This window comes from Carettochelys insculpta, chromosome 2 (genome assembly GCF_033958435.1).
Source record: "Carettochelys insculpta isolate YL-2023 chromosome 2, ASM3395843v1, whole genome shotgun sequence".
Classification (NCBI taxonomy): domain Eukaryota; kingdom Metazoa; phylum Chordata; order Testudines; family Carettochelyidae; genus Carettochelys; species Carettochelys insculpta.
In genome coordinates, this window is record NC_134138.1 from 43093571 (window position 1) to 43115978 (window position 22408).

The following is a 22408-nucleotide window of genomic DNA, read 5'->3' on the forward strand; positions in this document are numbered from 1 at the left end:
GCCATTCCATCTGACTCACAGGCTGTTTAACCGCATTGTAGGCATTCAGGCTGGAGCCCTAGCTCTGGGACTCTTTTCCTCACAGTTTCCCAGAGCTCTACATCACCCATAGATTAAAAAGCAAGTTTGCTTACTTTATGTTTTATATCATTAACTTGCTTTTTAATCTATGGGTGATGTATGTTTGAGCTCAGAATGGAGCCAGAGCTCTGGGAGACTGTGAGGAAAAGAGTCCCAGAGCATGTATCTAGCAGAAAAAAAAGATTCTTGTTTCATATGGGAGTTTTACCATAGATGTTAAATGGGGCTTAGTTTTAGCTAAGATTTTTGGACTGATAATGTCCCTTTAAAACCTGTAACTTCCTTTCCTTTTATAATCTTTATTATTGTTCTCTTGTTTGATTTGGCAGGGAAACCTGTAACTTGCATTTTGGAATTACAGACTTACAGGTTACTCCCACCTTGTCTGAGAGCTACTTTAAAATATCTGAAGGATCTCCTTTTCTAAGATAATTTTGTATAATAAAATAGGCAGCATTAGAAACAAATGAAAGCACACATGTTCTTTGTAATTAAATAGTGTGTGTCCCTGCAAAAGCACTATTTGGGGGTTGCCTTTTCATTCCTCTAGTTTCACTCCTACCTCCTGGTATCACTTCCTGATTCTAGAGATGCTCTGAATACAATCTCTGCTTGTTTCTCTTCTCCCTCATTTCCAGTATAAATGAAGCCAAGGGAGGATAATTACTGTTTCCTCTGGAAACCCTGAACTTCACTCTTAAACTCAGAGAAATTTCTAGAGATCCGTGCAAGGGTTCCCTCCCTTCTTGCCTGAATTTAATGCCACTACCTCCTTATTACGTTAATTTGTTTCTGACTCAAGGTCATAGAACAAATCTTGGTTCCCAAAGTATATTTCTTTTCCTTTGCCTCTCCACATTTTGGTGTCATGTTGTGCTGTTATACCTGTAACTGTAACAGGAAGCAACATTGAATGCTTTTGTTACAAGCAAATGTGTAGGATTTGTCCTTAACAGATTTTTTCCAAAATAGTTTTATTCAGGCACTTCATAATGTAGCTTTTAATTTGGTTGCAATAGAAAATGCCACAGGGAGCTTCACAGAGTTGAGTAAGGAACTTTGACTTTGTTGTGGTAATTTTTTAACAATGACCATATGACTTGTTTATTACAAAAAAAAAATGCATTTTAGCTGTATTTAACCCCTGGAGTATGCATCTGGTGAAGCAGGTCTTTGCCCACGAAAGCTTATGCTGCGAAAAATCTGTTAGTCTATAAGGTGCCACAGGACTTGTAGTTTTTATGTATTAACTAGTTGATGCTTAATTAGTGAGTAGACCAGACTGTGACATCAGATATCGCTTAATAAAGCCTCTCATTTAGTTAGGAAGCCTAAAGTAAAGGGAAGATGACTAACTCCTGTAGTTATGGGCAAACAACCACAGTTTTACAGCCAAGTAAATATTTAAAAAACAAAAAAGATGACGTTTTACTGGAAATGCCTGAAAATTTCTGGACATGACACTGTAATGTTTCAGTAAATCACTAAAGTTTTGTGTAATATTCATACTTGTACTCCATAATGAGGAAAAATATCACATGAATAACAGTAATGTTAATCAGAAGGGTATTTTTAGAAAAAAAAAGTTTACAAATGAATCTTCCTTTTAGGCATGTGTTACTGTCATCATTAGTCATATCAGAAGCAAGAGAATTTAGGTGATGATGTTAACTTACTAGTTACTTTTATCTGAAATATTTTTCCTATTATTATTACAGATACACCTAAGATTAGTATATTTAAAGAGATATGGAGGAAGGGAAATCTGTTTTTAATCTGTTTACTTTATGCCTTAACATCATTATCTATATAGTTACAGTTTTTCTTGATATACAGTAAGAGCCTGATCCTGCAAACGCTTATGCCTGTACATTGATTATGTGGAAAATCACAGGACTACATAACGTAGTATTGTTAAACACATGCATAAGTTTTTGTGATCAAGGCGTTAGCCAGTTCCTTTGTTGTTTGTATGATTTCTTCACACATCATCAAAGGAGAGATACTGGCTTATTTTCTCTCTCTACCCAAATCAAAGATTCTTTGAAAAGATAGATTCTTCATCGAGTGTCCCCGTGGGTGCTCCACAATAGGTGTCGGGCTCGCCCGGCGCCGCAGATCGGAAATCTTCCAGCAGTCTCTCCTGGATCGCGCATGCGCTGGCGCACGCCGCTCCCTTGCGCATCCCCGGCCACGTGCGCGATCCGGTCCCCGCCAGTTCCTTTTTAGCCGCCATCGGCTGCAGACGGAATCCGCTCAGGCTACGGCCAGAGTCAGATTAGACAGTGTTTCTACGTGTAAATTGTTGTTTCTTTTTAAAAAAGAAAAAAGGAAGAGAGGACAAAGAGAATATCCAAAAAAAAAGAGAGAGAGAGGAGCGGAGAAGAAGAGTGGACGTGAAGGCCAGTAGGCCACCCGTTGCCTTGCAGGCCGGGGTCCGCGATTCGGGGAAACAGGCACGGATTAGGTGCCAAGTACCCTATTAACAGTAAAAGACTCACCGCGATGGCTTCTTCAGGCTTTAAAAAGTGTGAGTCCTGCCGTGAAGCTATGCCGGCCTCCAATGGGTATAGTGAGTGCATCCGATTCCTGGGGGAATCACACGTTACCCAGAAGTGTTCCCACTGTGCTAAGTTCACAGCCAGGGCCAGGAAAGACAGAGAAATGCGTCTTAAAATGCTCTTGTTTGATAAGGCCCTCCAGCCAAACGTGCCGGAGAGGCAATCAGAAGGGCCCTCGGGGTTCCACAAGAGGAAGGCAGCTTCTGTGACCCCCTCGGTGCAAAAACGGAGGAAGCTCTCCCCAGCTCGATCCCTGCCGGCGGTTTCAGCGAGCGTGACGGGCGGAGCACACAGCCCCCAGCCACATACTCGGGCAAGCAGCACCGCGGCAGCGCACATGGCAGAGGCTGAGCCTCCGATTACGAAACAGGCGGCACGCGCAGCGCCTAGAGCATCGGCCAGGCAAGCGCCGGAACTGGCGGCACCGACCCCCGCAGCACCAACGGTGCAGGGCCAACAGGCACGGAGCCTGCAGGCACCAGAGGACGTTATCCGCGCGGCACCGACAGCGGGGCCGAGATCCCCGGCGCAGGAGGGGGTGGTGCCAGCCCCGCAGGGGAGGAGAAAGGCAAAAGCAGAAGCCCAGCACCGCCTGCGCTGCTGCTAACAACAAGCCCTCTCCCTGTGCTCACACACTACCCAGAAGGCCTGGGTCTCCACCAGCCTATCCAGAACCTCCTTCTCCGTTCCTCCAACCAATGTCACCATGGCTTGGGCCACCTTCACCCTTTCTGGGATTAGATCCACTGGAGTACTATCACAAACCAGTGTCACCGCTGTCTGTGTCATCGCGGAGGTCTCGCTCTCCCTGACATCGGGGGTACAAACCCCGAGGGTGGTCCAGGTCTCCGGGCCTGTCCTGCCATGGTCATTCTTATCGTGCTGGACTCAGACACCCCAAGCCTACGCCCAAGGGCAGGTCCCCCCCGGCGGTCCAATACCCCTGTGGACACTCCCGTTCGGGGAAGGAAACTCAGTTATCTCAGGGGGAGTTAATTTTAGAACCCCGAGACTTTCCTTCACAATCCTCCAGCGAACAGGTGTACCATCGGCCACAGGAACCTGAGAGTTCGAGGGAGGTTTACCCTAGTGGTTCCTCCTCATCCTCCCCAGATGAGGCCATGGCCCCTGGGGATGTCGCTCCCCCGGATGACCTTAAACAGTTTCAGGAGCTGTTTAAAAGGGTGGCTTTCACGCAAGGCATTCAAATGGCGGAAGTGCAGGAGAAACATCACAAACTCCTGAAAAATTTGAGACCCCCGGCTTCATCCAAAATTGCTATCCCGTTGGACGAAGCCATTATGGAGTCAGCCACTACCATATGGCAGACTCCGGCCTCTGTTCCACCTATAAACAAGAGAGCGGATAAGAAGTACTTCGTCCCGGCAAAGGGCATGGAGTTCCTCTTCAGTCACCCACAACCAAACTCATTGGTGGTCGAATCATCCCAGCAGAGGTCAAAGACTTCTCAGTACAAATCAGGGGGATCGGACGAAGATGCCAAGAAGCTAGAGCTCTTCGGCAGGAAGGTATATTCCTCTTCCACCCTGCTATTGAGAATGGCAAATTATGCGGCACACCTAGTGAACCATAACTTTGATAATTACTCCAGGCTTACTTCTCTCATGGATTCACTTCCGGAAGATAAGAAGCCGGTGTTAAAGGCAATTGTGCAAGAGGGCTACGCAGCTTCGAGGACGGGAGTCCATATCATCCTGGATGTGGCAGATACGGCAGCACGCTCAACGGCTACAGCAGTGGTCATGCATAGAGCATCCTGGCTCCAGACATCGGGCATCCCGAGGGATCTACAGGCGAAGATTGTGGATCTCCCCTTCGACACGCAAAAGTTGTTTGCAGACTCAACCGACTTGGTCCTCCACTCCAGTAAGGACTCGAGAGCTACACTTAGAACCCTGGGTATTTATACCCCTCCATACAGGAAGAAAAGATACTACCCTCAGCAAAGACACTACCCGTACCAACCACAGCGTGCGCAGTATCAACGGGGCTACGACCAAGGGCGACAGCAGCAGCAGCAACAGTACAGAACTCCCAGGCGACGTTCCCAACAAAGCCTTACACCCTCGGGACAGGCCCAAAGGCAACAAGTTTGACGGGCATCACGAGGGCTGCACTATCACTACCATCGCGCAATGCCACTCTCATCTCATGTTCCATCATCGCCTCAGACTGTTTCACTCCCAATGGCAAGAGATCACCGCAGACAAATGGGTGCTGGAGATCATAGCCACGGGTTACGCGATCCCCTTCCAGTCGCTCCCACCGATGAAGTCTCCCTCCAGACCCCACCTCCGGGACGCTACCTACGAGGTGAGGCTCAAACAGGAGGTGGACCACCTTCTGTTCATAGGGGCGGTGGGAAGAGTGCCGGAACAATTCCAGGGGAAAGGGTTTTATTCACGCTACTTCCTCACAGAGAAGAAAACAGGAGGCTGGAGGCCCATCTTAGATCTTTGGGGCCTCAACCGCTACTTGTGCAAGCAACGTTTTCGGATGATTACAGTCACCTCCATACTCACAGCACTGGACGATGGAGATTGGTTTGCAGCCCTCGACTTACAAGATGCTTACTTTCATATAACAATCCACCCGGCACACAGGCGCTTCCTCTGCTTCATGGTCGGCAAGGAACACTTCCAGTACAGGGTTCTTCTGTTCGGCCTCTCCTCGGCCCCCAAAGTCTTTACCAAAACCTTGGCAGTGGTGTCAGCCTACCAGCACAGACAGGGGGTATTCATATTTCCATACCTGGACGACTGCCTATTGAAAGGGGCCTTGAAGGCAGAGGTCCTACGCATGATGCACGTCACAGCGGACACGTTTTCTTCGCTGGGCCTAGTCATCAACCTCGCGAAGTCAAAGACCGACCCCACACAGGACATAGAGTTCATAGGGGCACGCTTAAACTCTATCACAGCAAGGGTGTACCTACCCGACGCCCGCTTTCGCGCCAGCAGTTTGCTGGTGGAAGTCATTATGTACAGCCCCACGGTGCCGGTCTTAACGTGCTTCCAGCTGCTGGGCCATATGGCGGCAGCAACATTTGTGGTACAGAAGGCCAGATTGCACATGCGAAGCCTGCAGCATTGGAGGGCGAGCATCTACAAACCGGCATCCCACACTGTTGACAGGGTGGTGTCACCCACGACAGAGGTACACAGATCCCTGGCGTGGTGGGTAAACCCCAAGAACTTGCTAGCAGGGGTGCCCTTTCACCAACCACAAATTTCTATTTTTCTTACTACCGACGCCTCCCACATAGGGTGGGGAGCGCACATCGGCAACAAGGTGACGCAAGGGCTATGGTCCCTTGCGGAACAGTCACTGCACATAAACATACTGGAGCTCAGAGCAGTGTTCAACGCCTGCAAGCATTTCCGAGACCACATATATGGCAAAGTAGTCGGAATCAATACAGACAATACCTCCACTATGTTTTACATAAATCGACAAGGAGGAGCCCGATCCTGTGCCCTCTGTGCGGAAGCAGTCCGACTGTGGAACTGGTGCATCGCCAACAACATAACGTTGAAAGCCTCGTACTTGCCGGGCGCTCACAACGTGAAAGCAGATCAGCTGAGCAGGCACTTTGCACTCATGCACGAATGGCAGATCCGCACTGATCTGCTACGACCGATCTTTCATACATGGGGGTTTCCCCAGATCGATCTGTTTGTCACCCAGCACAAGAAGTGTCCACAGTACTGCTCCAGGGCAGGAGTGGGGCGGGGGTGCCTGGGGGATGCATTCATGATTCCATGGAAGGGCCCCCTACTTTACGCGTTACCCCCCACAGCGCTTATCCACAAGGTCTTGCAGAAGGCCAGAAGGGAGAGAGCTCGCATGATACTATTAGTCCCAACGTGGGATCGGTAGCAATGGTTTCCCTTGCTTCTGCGCATGTCAGACCGCCCACCGCTCCCTCTCCTGGTGGCGCCAGACCTACTCACGCAGGCCCAGGGTCCATAGTGCACCCGAACCCTCAGAGTCTGCGCCTACAAGCATGGCTAATCCGTGGCTCAGCTCCCTGGAAAGTACATGCACGGAGGCAGTACAACAAGTCCTGGAAAGTAGCCGAAGGATCTCCACCAGGAAGACTTATAAGTAGAAATGGACTCAATTCACAGCCTGGTGTTCCGCCAAGCAGTTAGCTCCACTTGACATTCCTATACCAATAATACTTGAATACTTATTGGACCTCAAGAAGGGCGGTCTTTCCTTATCCTCGCTAAAAGTCCACCTCGCCGCTATATCAGCCTTTCGGCATACAGAGGAGGGGCCCGCGATATTTGCCCATCCTATCGTTACCAGGTTCTTGAAGGGGTTGGTAAACCTGTACCCCCCTCGGAAACCGCTTCCACTATCGTGGAACCTGGACTTGGTGCTCAGCACGCTCACGGGTCCACCTTTTGAACCATTAGCCACGGTTCCCCTACGTCTCCTTACGATAAAAATAACCTTCCTCCTTGCAATTACGTCAGCTCGCAGGGTGAGTGAGCTCGCAGCAGTTATGGCAACGCCGCCCTGCATAGTATTCTCAAAGGAGGCTGTAACCTTACGGCTGCACTCAGCCTTTGTTCCAAAAGTTTCTTCAGAGTTCCATCTTAACGAACCAATAGTTTTACCCTCGTTTTACCCGAAGCCTCACAGCTCCGGGAAAGAGGCACACCTACAACTCCTGGACGTGAGGAGGGCGTTGGCCTTCTACATAGACAGAACTAAATCCTTCCGGAAAACGGACAGGCTTCTAGTGTCTCTCGCTCCCAGGTCAAAAGGGGAAGGCCTCTCTTCACAGAGAATTTCAAAGCACATTGTGTCGTGTATAAAAACGTGCTACGAGTTTCGAAAGACTCCTTTGCTGGCCCCGCCTAGGGCTCACTCCACCAGGGCAGTGGCGGCATCAACAGCCTTCTTCAAGGGCATCGCGTTGAAAGACATCTGTAGAGCGGCGACCTGGTCATCTTACGACACCTTCACCAAGCATTATGCCCTGCATCGGGTATTCCAAGAGGATACTCGTCTGTCGACAGCGGTCCTTTCGGGGGCAAGCTGCACATAAACCGATTACCCACCTCCTTTCTGGGGTTACTGCTGGGTAGTCACCTATTGTGGAGCACCCACGGGGACACTTGATGAAGAAAGAGAAGTTACTCACCGTAGTAACGATGGTTCTTCGAGATGTGTCCCCGTGGGTGCTCCACCACCCGCCCATCCTCCCCACTTCGGATCTGTGGTTAGTGTCTTTCAGGAGCATCTGAGGCGGTTGGTCAAGGAACTGGCGGGGACCAGATTGCGCACATGGCCAGGGACGCGCAAGGGAGCGGCACGTGCCGGCGCATGCGCCATCCAGGAGAAACTGCTGGAAGATTTCCGATCTGCAGCGCCGGGCGAGCCCGACACCTATTGTGGAGCACCCACGGGGACACATCTTGAAGAACCATCGTTACTACGGTGAGTAACTTCTCTTTATAAGGTCATCTTTATTGAAGAATTGGTTGCCAGATAGTATATGTTGGTTTGATGTATTTAGGGAGGATCTTTTCTGTATGCTGTCTTGAGATTGTGAGTAACTATTGTAAATTAAAACAAAAAAGCAGTCCAGAAGCACTTTAAAGACTAACAAAATAATTTATTAGGTGATGAGCTTTCGTGAGACAGACCCACTTCTTCAGATTATAGCCGTACCAGAACAGACTCAATATTTAAGCCACAGAGAACCAAAACTAGTAATCAAGGAGGACAAATCAGAAAAATATTATCAAGGTGAGCAAATCAGAGAGTAGAGGGGCAGAAGGGGGGGGTGGAGTCAATAATTAGATTAAGCCAAGTATGCAAAAGAACCCCTATAATGACCTAAAAAATTCCTATCCTAGTTCAAACCACATGTTAATATGTCAAATTTTAATATAAAAGAGAGTCCAGCAGCCTTGCTTTCAAGAGTGTTGTAAAAAATTCCTGAAAATGTTTATTTTTTTTAATTTGGAATATTTTTAGTTGTATTAGCAGGATGACTGTTATATTTAAGGATGCACTCCTGTATCTGATATATTTATAACTTTAATCCTTGACAGTGCAATGGAAAGCCATTCCCTCCTAAATCCAAACCTGCAGCAAGGCGAAGGGGTGCTTTCCAGCTTCCGAACAACATGGCAAGAGTTTGTGGAGGATCTTGGATTCTGGAGGGTGCTTCTCCTGATCATCGTCATTGCCCTTCTCTCTCTCGGAATCGCATACTATGTTAGTGGGGTGCTTCCTTTTGTGGAGAATCAGCCTGAATTAGTGCATTAAAAAAATGAAAAGAGGCACAATGTTCTTTCCCTGAGGTGTAAGCTTTGTTTTGGGTGTCTTGCAATTCTGTTCACGGTGCAGCTGTATATACTGCTTGTCTTTTATGTGTACTGCTAATTCTGTTGAAAGAGAGCTGCATTAGTTTCTGCCAGCAACACTAAATTCTAAAGCGTGCCTAGGCTACCTCTGACATGTTTTGACTTCTAATCAAAATTTATAGATAGCAGTCTTTATCGGTCAAATGTGATGATTACAAAAGACTCTTGATAAATAAATAGCAAATGTTTGAGCATGAAAAATTGTGTCCTGGTAAAAGATGAAAACATCTTGTTTTCCATTAAAAAAAAAAAAAAAAAAGCAGTTGTACTTTGCCTATGTTTAAGCTTTTGAGAAGTAGTAGTACTGTAAAAAAAAAAAAAAAAAAAAGCCACCTAGATTAAATTGAAATAATTTTCATATATTCTGATATTTACATTATACATTACTGTAAATGTGCAGTTTACTTAGTGCACTCAATGTGCTGATGTGTATGGTTATAAACTACATATAAATTTAAAGACTGAGAAACATTTCAACTTTTATAACTCCTTTCAACTTTCTTTTGCACCTTTGGTGGCTCAGTCTTGTATTTGTGTATACACTTAACATAATGTAAGGGTTTTTTTCCCAATAGTGTGCTGATATTAATATTTGTGTGAGAATAAATCTTTCCACATGAAATTGTCTGTAGTACTTTTGGATGCAAACATTTTTAAACACATGACTTCAAAATACAACTTTTTCATTTGAAATACATTTAAGGAAATGTTGTCTTTTTAAAGAAAGATGAAGAATAATTTGTTTTGTTCTGTGTTTCTGTGTAGCACTGTGTCATGTGGGATAATGTGTTTTCACAGAAACAGTATTTGCAGTTTTGTGGATGAGTTTAATCGGGCCATCATTTTGATGATATTGCTATCAGTTTCAGCTGTTTTCAAATGGCATTCGAAAGCTGATGGGGCACCTTCTGAGTTAACACAATTCAGCATCTTAAAGTTTAGGGATATTATGTAAATTGAAATCTGGCCCAGTGTGAGGTCTTTTTTGTTGTTGATCTGAAGTTGTTATACTTGTTGATTTAATATTCTTTTATGGAGAGCAGGTAAATATGCAGTAAGTTTGGAATTGTCAAAGGTGCCCAAATCATTTTCAGTGGCAGTTAGGTATCTAACTCACTTAGGTGGCTTGACAATCCCAACCTACATGAATTCAGCAAACTTTAATAAAACAATAAAAGGATTTTTGTACCTGAAATTATTTTAAAATATTACACAATAAACTGAACACTTTCAAAGTTTGAAGGTACAGTAAATGATAGCGGCTATAAATACATCTTATTATTGAGTTAATATGCATCTCTTGTCTCTGTTTTGTGAGCATGGACCGAGGAGGTCTCTTGTCTTTGTGATGTTGGGTTAGGCTTCACTGATGCATCCGTTTCAAATTGCTTCTGAAGAGTTGAGTCTGATTTTCCATTTAGAAGCTATTCTCCCAGATGGTACAATGAGCAAAGAGAGAAGCCTCCAAAAACAACAAAGTGAGCTTTTCTTCTAAAGGGTTTAATTTGTTGTTAATATGTTTAGGAACAGAGGAATATAAGCTATTATATATCAGCTAATTCACTCATATAGGTAAGTTCATTTCTATTAAAAATACGGTGTCAAATGTTATATTAAATAATGACATTTTCCATTGTGCACTCTTAGTGTAATTTGTAAATGTATTTTAAGTGTGGATGAATGCCAGAAATAAAGGTGTGTAAGTGGAAATTTTAATTTTATTACTATTTTAGAACAGAACTAAAGATGTTATTTCACTTTAGTGATTGGCACTAATTTCTTTCCATTTTGCATTGAGTGTATTAAAACACTGAGTATTAGAAAAAAGAATGTTTCTCCATTCCCCAGGGTTAGGGCACGAGGGGTGTGATGAGGCAGAGCTGGAAGCTACCCACTTTGGACAAACCTAGCTTTAGTAGTGTTCAAGAGTGATTATTTTTGGCTTGCGTGTTTTTTGGCCTTACTGGAGTTATTTTGGTCAGTTCTCTCTTTCTCTAACGTCTAAGGTTGTAGATTAATTTAGCCACTTTTATCCTAAAAGAATCCAAAGCACTCCTTGAACCTCAGTATGTACTGAGGACCACTGAAATTTAGCTATCTGAGGGGTAAGGGAATCAGAATCGCAATGGGCAAAGAGAGCAGGGAGGAGGAGTTTTGACTAAGTACATAAGAGCAAATCCCTTCAATGAAGAGGCTGTTTGTATCTTTACTATTTCCCCACCCTAAGCTGGACTTCAGTTTCTGGGGGCCATTCAAAACAGCAGACCCTGGATTCTCCCAAACAGCAAACTGCTTGGAACTCAGCCTTCACCCTTTCAAGAATGGAGAGCTCCTTCTCCTCCAGAGCTACTGCTCTTATTCTCTAGGAGTTTAGGAGCTAATATGTGCCTAAATTATCCCTCGATCCATATTCTGATCAGATAACTAAAAGCTTTTTATGACTTGTGAATTTATATACTGTGAAGAGGGCTGTGCTCTGTGACAATTTCCCCTGTCACCCGCCTGTGGGTTCCTGTGCTTGCTGGCAGTTCTCTGTTGTGCCTCAGAGAGTCATGGAGACTCATCTGCCCAGGCCTTTCCAGAGGCAGACATCTCTGCTTTGTGAGCCCTCCTCATCATAGGCAAGTCCAGAGTGGGGAGGATAAAGCCAGTCCCCTTGCAGGCCCGTGCCTGCTCCAGTGGAGTAATCCTCTGGGGAAGGGTGGTGGGAGTCCCAAGCCTCAGCTGACCACAAGTGCTGATTAGACTCAGCTGTGGCGGATTCCTAAGGAGGCCCCCAGCTGCCTGCCTTAAGTGGGTTTACTCAGGGAACAGTAAAGCATTAACCCACCAGCCGGTATACCTGCCATCTCGCAGCCTCCTGTAGCCCACAGGCAGCAGTCTGCCACAGCTCCTTTATGATTTTGCATTGTTATAAACAATTAATACCTTATGAAAACTAAGGCTGCATCTACACTCGCAAGTTCTTTCAGAAAATCCATCCCTTTTCCAAAAGAACACTTGGAGTGGCTGCACCCAAAATGCGTTCTTTCAATCCAGAATCGAACACGGCTCTCCTGGAAGCCCTCTTCCACTCCCGGATTAGGAAGAGTGCCTTCTTTTGAAAGCTGCTGTCAGAAAAAGTGTGTAGATACTCCACAGCCCTTTCGAAAGAGCAGTCTTGGTAGTGGCAGATTTTTCGTTCTTTGGCCAGTCCTTTGAGCAGGAGCTGTGTGGATTTTCTATCGAAATAGCAGATTGATCTTTAGATCCGCTTTTTAGTGTGTGGACGCTCTCTTTCAAAAGAAGTTTTTTTGGAAGCTATCTTCTGGAAGAACTTCTGAAGGATCTCTGTAGTGTAGACGTAGCCTAAGTGACTGAGAATCCTACACAGAGATTAAATATTGGTGCAGATTATTTTCACACTTCCCTTCTGACACTCTATTGGCTTCCTAGGAAAACATGATCATCTTGCACTATTTTGTAGTCTGCATGCCTCTGTAAACTGATTGATTAACAGAGGTAAATACAGATTTGAGCCTGATGGTGCACATAGTATTTGCCAGTTGAGTCCTAATGTTATGAAACTCCCTGCCTAATGACATCATAGCTAATTCAGAATCTCTGCTTACAGTTAAGTCAAAGAAATCTTGTGTCTAGTCTTTCCAGTGATTGAAATGAATTGTGTTTTGTATCTGTCTTTGCACAGTGCCTAGAGATGCTTGTGTGACAAGATACTTAGAAATGTATAATGAAAGGGTACAAATGCAATTAATTGTAAGATCAGCATTCTCCGCAGCAGGGAAATGGGGCACTTACAGGTTTTTATGTCAGTGTAGTAGACATTTGCGATAAACTGGAATTTTCCAGAGTCTGGACAGTGATGCTCAATGGTATCAGTGGTACTGAACCACTGCTGATACTTATCAAAAGAATATTGTGTATCTTCAGTAGCCATTAACAAAAATGTGTGTTTATCTTAGATAGTAGTAGTGTTCCCATCACCATAGTAACTAAGAGTTAAGCAACTACTGAATTTTAGGAAGACAGTCCTGACAATATTGGGTTTTGGTTCCGCTCAGAAAGAAACGGGAGGCAAAAATGTCTTTTTTTTTTTTTTTTTTGTCTCCCCTGTAAAGACAGCAGATCCCTTAACAAGTGTGGTGAGATAGCTCTATTACAGTTCATTATTGGAGGAGGAAGATGGGGAATCTCAGAGATGCCTTTATTTTGGAGAAACAAGTTATGATTCCTGTGAAAATGAGAATGCAGTAGCCCCTGTGTCTTCAAGAGGAATTTCTCCAAAAGACTGTAAATTTAAAAATACCCTGTGCTAGAAATGGGAAAATGAGTCAGACTGTAAAATAATCCACAGATCTACTTGGAAAGTCAGGGAGGCCCCCAGAAATGCTCTTTCGAAAGAAGACGTGTGCAGATGCTCTGCAACCCACCCTTTCGAAACTGCAGGTCCACCATGGTGCCAGCCAGCTAGGACGTGGAGATGTGCTGGCCAGTGCCCAGGACTCTCCTGGTCTCTGTGTCCAGCCGCCATTAAAGCTGCACAGACCCAGAAAACCCATAGCAGGAAGCTGGGAGCACACAGGCAGCTGCCATTACACATGCTGCTCCTGCATGCCCCTGCGAGCACCCCCCAAACCCCCGCTGCAGCCTCTGGAGCATAATGGCAACCAGCCAGAGACCCAAGGAGCCCCAGCCCCCGCCTCCCCCCCCCCACACACACACCGAGCACGCTGAGGGCTCACAGGGGACCAGGTAGGCTCAGAAAAAGCAGGCTCCTTCCTAGACAGAGCTCGAACTAAGAGACCTTCTGGGCCTCTGGCAGGAGAAAGAGGTCCTAAAAGAAATGGGGACCAAGTGCCAGAACACAGCAGCTTTTGCCTGGCTGGCCAACGGGCTGTCCTCCAAGGGCCACCCTGTCTACACTCCTGAGCAGATCAGGAGTCACGTGGAGCTGCAGCATGGCTGTGCCCAGACAAGGGACTCGGCCAGGCAGTCAGGGACAGTGCCCACATCTTGCCCATTTTACAAGGAGCTGTGGAGCCTCCTGGGGTCCAGAGACAGTTCCTCCCCACCTGCCGTCCTGGACAGTGGTGCTGTGGAGCCCTATCCCAGGGACAACAAGGAGCTGGGACCTGCAGCCAGCTCCACCACACCGGGACCAGAGCCAAGGCCAGCTCCAGAGTGGTTGAGTGATGAGGGTGAGTTTCTCATCAACCTCCCCTCCCACTCCTCTCATGCACCTCTGTTAGCTGTGCATCCCCTGACCTCAGTGGTGGACCCTCTGGTAATTACCAGATGGGGTGCACACCCCAGATCACAGAGTGAGGGCTTCGTAGTTTCCAGAGGGTCTCCCATGCCCCCAACAGACCCTGGCTGACCATGGTCCAGCTGGACGTTGCCTCAGGATGCCATAAGGGCCACCAGCCGCACTCAGCACCTGCTCCCATGGATAGTGATGTGACCTGCTCTTGGGGGGAGGGGTTGTGCGGGGCTGGTCCTCACAAGAGTGTCACCCCCAGGAGGCTGGGGGCCTTGAGTGCCTCCGTTATCCTCCCAGGGCCACCCTGTAGTCAGATGAAGGACAGGGACCTGCTGCCCACTGAGGGCATGAGGGGTGTGTCCCACAAGGCAGGGGTTTGGGACTCCCTCTCTTCTTCCATTGCTGCACCTGAGCCATCAGAGGGCCAGGAGAGCCTCGCACACTCCATGGTTCAGGACAGCCCACTAGTGGCAAGGGATGGAGACCAGGCAGCTCCACCACCACACCAGGGTGTCCTCGCTCCAGGAGGGACTAGAGGCAGAGCGTGGAGGATGTTGTCCTCACTGCCTCTGTCTGGTGCCAAGTTGAGGTTGAGGAGTGGAGCCTCCGCCTGGAGGAGGCCCAGGCAACTTGGCAGCAGGCAGCCTGTGGGGATTTGACGGGGACCCTGAGGGACGTGGCAGGCACCTTCAGGGATCTCCTGGCCTGTCTGCCCCCTGCTGCTGCTCCTCCCACTGTCCCCCTTCCGGCCCCCCTGAAGAGGCCCCTGTTGAGGCCGAGGCCCCTGCCAATGTGGCCCCCCAAGCCCTACCTCCCTATTGCAGCCCCGCTGGGGACCCCAAACCAGGGGTGGCCAGGGATCCCGGGAATGTCATGGCTCAAGGCCCTCCACCCCTACCCTGCAGTAAGACCCCTCTCCATGAGGCGCAGCCATGTCCCCTGCCCCAGTGCAAATAGTGTTCTTCCTTCCCCATGTGTATATCGGTATATGGTTCTGTTCCATGTTGTTGTTGTTAACCCCACAGTTTGGTTAAACATAATATACTTCATTTTGTCCACATCCCTGTGTGCTTGGGGGTGGGAGAGTGGGGAGTGTGCAGTGGGAGGGGGAGACAGGGAGGGGAGTGTGTGCAGGGGGCAAGGGGAGTGTGTGGGAGACCTGTTGGGGGTGGCCAGGGTGGTGATCAGTGGGGCCCCTGAACAAAGTGCTTGTGGAGGGACTTCCAACAGTAGAACCTGTCCCTGTGGACCTGGCAGCTAGGGGTGGTAGCCAGCTGGTCATAGCCTGGCCCAGACTCAGCTACCCACCTCTGGATAAAGGCCTCTCCCTTACTCTCCACAATATTGTGGAGAGTGCAGCAGGTGCCCACCACTTGGGAGACGTTCAGGAGACTCACCTCCAGGTGTGCCAGGAGACAGCGCCACTGGCCCTTCAAACAAACAAATGTGCTCTCCACCACATTTCAGGTGTGGGTTAGCTGGGAGTTGAAGTGCTGGCTGAGGTTGGGGTGGCCTGTATAGGGCTGCATGAGCCAGGCCTAGAGGGGACACTGTGGTGTCCTCGAGTGGTACCTCCTCTGGGAGATGTAAGTCCCTGCCTCCATGCAGTGGCACAGCCCAGAATTTATAAACACCTGCACATCATGGGTGTGGCCAGGCCAGCCCACAAAAATGTCCTGGAACTGGCCCCTGCTGAACACCAGGGCCTGGAGCACCACAGAGTGGTACCCCCTTCTCTTTATGTAGTGGCCCCCACTGTGTTCCAGGGCACAAATCGGTATATAGGTCCCATCCAGGGCACCAAAGCCATCGGGAACCTGACCACTGCAAAGCTGGAGATGGTTGCTTTTAGCCCCACCCCCCCAATCACCCTGCATGAGCTGGAGAAGAGATGCACCTTTGAGGGCATGTGAGGAGTGCAAGGCCGCTCCCAGTTCCCCTTCCCCCACATGCCCCCTTTCCTGGGATCCCCCTCCCCCAGTGGGTGTGTGGCCCAAGCTTTCCTTACCTCCATGATGACAGCCCCGACTGTGGCCTTGCCTGTGCCAAACTGGTGGCCAACGGCGTCGTAGCCATCCGGGGTGGCCAGTTTCCAGAGACCTATTGCAACCCTCTTTTCGATGGAGAGGGTGTGCTGCATCCTCTTGTCCTGAGGCTGCCATGTAGGGGCTAGCCACTGGCAGAGTCCCAGGAACATCTGCCTCTGCATTCTAAATTCTGGAGCCAGCCGGCATCATCCCATTCCCCCCTCCCCGGGTGCTCCCACCACTCAGAGCTCTTGGGGTAGCTCCAGCGTGGGTGGAAAACCCAGGGAGGGCACCAGTGGAGTCACGGGTCCAGGCGTTCCACAGCCGTGCCAGGGGAGAAGTCACCAGCAGGAGCTGGAGGGCAGCTGCCACTGCTGAGGACAGCAGAGCAACCATGCCGCTGGCGATGACCAGAAGCATCTCAAGCTGCTGCTGCTGGTCCATTTTGCCTTGACTGCACTGGTGTCTGCTGGGCTCGTTGCAACTCCGCAGGCCTCATGCTGCGTAGGGCGAGGCTGTCAGGGAGGGGCCCTTTAAGGGGGTGACCGGCTGCAGCCCCGGAAGGGCTCGTCCGCCATGCCAGCCCGTCCACGACATTCCCTGGCTCTTTCTTTCGAAAGGGCGCTTGGGACAGTGTAGATGCTCTCTTTGGAAAGAGCACCTGGCCCTTTCGAAAGGGTGGATCAGAAGCACCAGCATCTGCTTGTGTGTGGACACTGTATTTCAAAAGAAGGGTTCTTCCAAAGATGGGCTTTCTTTTCAAAGGAACACTGCTTGCTTTCTTTCCAAAAAAAATCTCTTCTGAAAAGAGATTATGCAAATGAAGTGTGAGATATGTAAATCAGCATTTCATTTGCATTTTTGATTTCTCTCATCTGCATTCCTCTTTTGAAAGAGGAATGCAAGTGTAGATACAGCCATAGTGATCTCTAGTAGCAAAATAATAACAGTGCCGAAAAACAAGAGCTGAAACACTGATACTTTTTACATAATTTTAAAAGTCCCCTCACATGGTTTTGCTTTGACCCTGCCCTCCCCTCCCCTGTGGTGGGGGTTTGCTGATGCAAGCCCTACCCTTTTATTCTCACTGCTATGGGCCATGTCCACTCTCAGTTGCATTGATACAACATTCCTGTGGCTTCTTCTGCAGGCAGCCACGATCTTCCTCGTGATGATGAGCATTGATGCACGTAGAAAAAGTTGGGCAGAAAAAAGCAGAATATCCTGCTGTCTCTGTGTGGCCCCACTGAACCACTGGCCACTGTTTGAGTATCAGAGATGCACAAAATAGAACATGTTTTCTGCCTGAAAAGCACATATATAAATTATTTTCCAATGGTTTCCAATGACAAAAGCAGTTACCGAATCTGAGCTCCAGTGTGTCTCTTTGGCATATAAAAGAAGAATGCTGTAAGAGAAGGATCAAAAAGTGGTGAGCAAAAAGCTGAAGTGAGATTAGCCAACATCCATAAAAACTACAGACATTCCAAAGAAGCAGGCCGGACAGGCTCAGACCTGTTGCTGGCACAAAAGAATAGATTTCTCTGGAAATTTTTCCATTTTCGTTCTTCCAGATGGAGGCCTTTAAGTGTCACTTTGCTGGAGCTATTCTTGCTACAACAAGAAAAACATGCTCAGATTTGTAACAGGAAACCTAAACAGATTTTTTTTTTTTGGCAGGGGAGGAGAGGAGGGGGAGGATTTACAAAATTTTATTGTGCACTTTCCTTGTAACAGCATTTCAGAAGGAACTGAATCCTCAAAGATGACACTACTGAGATGGAAAATCTTCTGGGCCTGAACTGCTATGTACATAATGAGTTTAAGAAGTCAGGTTCTTTAAATCAATATATCATTTCCACTTCCCTTTTTAACAGTATACTGGGTCAGAAGCTCTTTCAGCTGCTTGACTTGAACCTAAGCCAAGTTTAAATAGGGCCATTCAGCTCCTCATTCTCCACTGGCTTTTTGTTTTCCTCCTTGTACAGTGCTTAACCTCTGTCCTTTCTCAGTGTTTATATTTTAGCTGGGAAGGCAGACAAGAGGCTGCCTTAAAGGCAAGTATCTGCAGTGCTCCTCAAATGCAGCCGCAGGGGTGGCTTAACTCAAAGACACCACATGCCCAGCTCTGACCAGCAGCTGGAGGAGAGAGCATGTGGAGCAGATTGCCAGCCACACCAGGCTTTGCCCTAGAGATCCGGGGGTTTGGGTGAGTACCTGTACCATGGTGCCTCACTGCTCCTGATCTTTGGGGTTGGAGGAAGGTAGCCCTGACTGCTGCTGAGCCCAATCTTCAAGGTAGCCAAGGGAGAACAGCCTGCCACTGTTGCTTCTGCTCAGGAGAGGCCCTTCATCTCCCCGGTCATTGATATTGGTGTGGCCTTTAGGGCGCATACTTTTGCTGGAGCAGTGGACCATGTAAAGGCGCCTGCTGTCATCCTGTGCCCCAGGAAGCAGAGGCAGCGAGAGCCCTCCTTCACGGGGAGGGGTTGGTGAAGATGAGTAGAGGGAACTACTCCACTACGTCACAACACCACATGAGTATGAACCTTTGCAGGCAGACGCTACGATCCTGCATTAAACCACCTTAGCATAAGCCCCCATGCACTCATGTAGAGCTGTGGTGACGTCAGCGGGACCTGACACAGATCCCAGCTCCACACGAAAGGCTCCTGATACAGGATTGGGACCAAAAACAGAGGCAAGCTTCCTGTCCAGGAGACCTTCCAGCTGAAGATAGACAGGGGAGACAGGAAATGGGAACAAAATTAAGTGACTGGGGGTTGTGGTGGCCGAGCCTGTTTGTGATTTCGTCCTGGGGTCGGTACTCTGGGCTTTGGCTGAGCCACTAAGGAGTCAGAGAAGTTCTGATTAGTGCACTCTCCTGGTTCTTTGCCTTGGGGAGCTGGGAAGGAGCTTGGATTCAAATACCTCACCCACCGAACGTACAAGCAGGGGTGGAAGTCATTTAAATTTTGTATGGGTACTGTCCTGTCTCACTCGGGTCCCCCCTTGGGGAGACACTGAGGATGGGTGGTGGGGAGTTGCAATAGGAAATAGGAACCTGTAAGTAATTTAAATGGCGGGAGGCTCAGGGCAGAGGGTTGGGATGTTGGGGAGTGTAGGAGTTAGGGCAAGGGGCTGGGAGTGTGCGGGGAGTCTGGGCAGAGGGCTCGCGGTGGGAGAGTCAGGGTTGGGACAGGGGTGAGGGAGTGGGTGGAGGGTTACCAGTTGCTGCTGCTGAAGGGCTGTGTCTGCAGGAGAGTTACTGAGCGTACTCAGGGCACCCTAGGTACAGTACCACATTCCTAGAGAGAGCAATTTTCAGCACTACAAAGCATCTATGCCACCTGGACACAGCAGCCCCCCTGGCTGTGTGCTGGAACATAGGCATTCCCTTAGCAAGTCACTATCGTCTTAACCAAGGTGCCTGGTGGGGTAAGTTGTAAGCCCAGCCCCCTCCTGAGTAATCTGTCCAAGTGTGCTTACGACAGAAGCAAGGACATGCTCTCCATCCGGCCCAGAGAGAGCTGCTCTGCATGGATCACTCCAATTCAAGACATGGGGAAACCTCCAAGAGCCCTTACGCCAATCCCTCAGAGTGAGAATTAGCTTAGTTCTGGACCTTTTGGTCTCCACCTGTTCTTTCCCCTGCCCCACCCATCTCTCACCCCCCCTTTGCCCCTCATGTGCTGCCAGCCTGTGAGTTCACACAGAGTACAGCTCTCCTGTGCAGAACCCATTTGTCCATCCTACAGTCCCAGTGCAGAGAAGTTCTCCAGTTCCACTCGAACACCCCCCACTCGCCATCCACCATCTGTAGAGAAGGGAACTAGGTTCTTTCATAAAGAAGGCAGAAGCAGGTGGCTCTCAGCACCCACTGGAGCATTTTTCCAGGCATTAGAAAAGGAAGGTATGGCAAAAATTTATTTCTCCCTATGGAAATAAGAAAAAAGGTGCTGCTGGCAGTAATGATTAGAAGTGCTCATGGCTGTTTTACTATGTCCTATGGGTCCATGAGGCTTTTTTGCCCTAAAATTTTTCACCACTGTCACCAGCACTGTAGCTCTTGCAGTGACCATAGTGGGGAAAGCTCTAGTGTAGAAAAGTACCAGCTTTTTGACCACTGTGACTGGTCTACGGTCGAGCTCCCATTGTTACTAGCACCAGTGGAGCTGCCGTTTTGGAAATGGCTTGGCTCAGCTGCACTCTGAAGCATTCCTTGGAGGAAAAGGCTCTAGTTTTTTCTTGCTTTGTAAAGTGGAAACCCACTACCCCAAAGAAGACCCCAGTGGGGCTGAGACAAGGTGAAGGGTGAGCATGGCTTGAATGGAGCCTCTCTTGAGGTGCGTGTTTACATCTTAGTTGTCAGCTGAGCAATATGACCCTTAAAGACTATTTGCAGTGCTGTTTCAGCAGTGTTGGTGTTAAGGTATGAGTGAGACAAAATGGGCAAGGTAATATTTATTAGTGGACCAGTTACGGGCAGTAGAAGACGTTCCTCTGGCTCCATGTTGGTCCAATAATAGATATTCTTCTGCAAGTGGTCCCTGTGGGTGCTCCACATCAGGTGTTGGGCTCGCCCCAGCGCCACAGCTCGGAGATTTTCAAACCGTAGCTCGTCAGATTGTGCATGCGCAGGAGCGTGCCAGGACCTTCACATGCTTTCGATGACGTGCACAATCTGGTCCATGCCAGTTCCACTCAGCTGCCAGCAGCTGCAGACGGACTTGGCTTGTGCGCCAACATGCATCTGAAAATATAAATCCATTTGTTATCTTATTACCCCTTTCAAGCTTTAAGAACTTTTTACTTTATATAATTTAAAAAAACAAAAGAGAGAGGAGAGAGATGAAGAGAGAGCTAGCAGGGCTTTTTGTGCAATAGTTCGATTTGTTTAAGAATTATCTAGAGACTGTTCTTATTACCTATTAAGTATCCTTTTGTTATAGTTAAACACTAAGTACCAGAGAGAAAGCCGTGCTAGTCTATATACTATCAAAACAAAAAAGCAGTCCAGTAGCACTTCAAAGACTAACAAAATAATTTATTAGGTGATGAGCTTTCGTGGGACAGACCCACTTCTTTAGATCATAGCCATACCAGAACAGACTCAATATTTAAGCCACAGAGAACTGAACATAGTAGTCAAGACTGACAAATCAGAAAAATATAATCAAGGTGAGCAAATCAGAGAGCAGAGGGTCAGAAGGGGGTGGGGGAGTCAAGAATTAGATAAAAAGCCAAGTATGCAAAAGAGCCCCTATAATGAGCTAAAAAATTCCCATCCCGGTTCAAACTATGTGTTAATGTGTCAAATTTGAATATAAAAGTGTTCAGCAGCCTCTCTTTCCAAACTGCTGTGAAAATTCCTCTTCAATAAAACGCAAACTTCTTCCTCGAGTGTCCCCGTGGGTGCTCCACGATAGGTGTCGGGCTCGCCCCGGCGCCGCAGCTCGGATCTTTCCAGCAGTTTCTGCCGGACCGCACATGCACCGGCGCGCACCGCTCCCTTGCGCGCTCCCGGCCACGTGCACGATCCGGTCCCAGCCAGTTCCTTCTTAACCGCCATTGGCTGCAGACGGAATCCGCTCAGGCTGCGGCCAGAGTCAGCGTATTTAGAGTTTTCAGAGTTTTTAGAGTTTCTTTTCAGAGTTCTTAGTTAGATTGTTTGTTTCTTTATTGCAAATATATATATATATAGATAGATATAGATATAGATATATATGTATATATATAAGTAGAAAGTCTTAGTAAACGAGAAGGAGGAGCGGAGGCAACCCGGGGACATGAAGGCCAGTAGGCCTCCTGCCGCGGCAGGCTGGGGTCTGTGAGAGGGGAACAGGCACAGAGAAGGTGCTAAGTACCCTATTAACAGCTCAAAGACTCACCGCAATGTCCTCTTCAGGATTCAAGAAGTGTGAGTCGTGCCATGAAGCTATGCCGGCCTCTGATGGGCACAGTCAATGTATTAGGTGCCTGGGGGAATCACACGTCACCCGGAAATGCTCCTTTTGTGCAAAGCTCACAGCCAGAGCCAGAAAGGATAGAGAAATGCGGCTGAAAATG

General features: G+C 48.1%; 1 protein-coding gene across 8 annotated transcripts in view; it reads left to right on the forward strand.

The window, feature by feature from the left end:
* Window positions 1-9347, forward strand: part of ANKRD46 (ankyrin repeat domain 46) — a 32943-nt gene extending 23596 nt beyond the window's left edge. For all 8 annotated transcript variants that reach the window (XM_074986854.1, XM_074986860.1, XM_074986857.1 and 5 more), the window contains one exon: window positions 8738-9347. In XM_074986854.1, the coding sequence (XP_074842955.1) occupies window positions 8738-8954 (217 nt within the window). In that variant the 3' untranslated portion in view covers window positions 8955-9347. The remainder of the gene's footprint in view (window positions 1-8737) is intronic.
* The last annotated feature ends 13061 nt before the right edge of the window (window positions 9348-22408 follow it).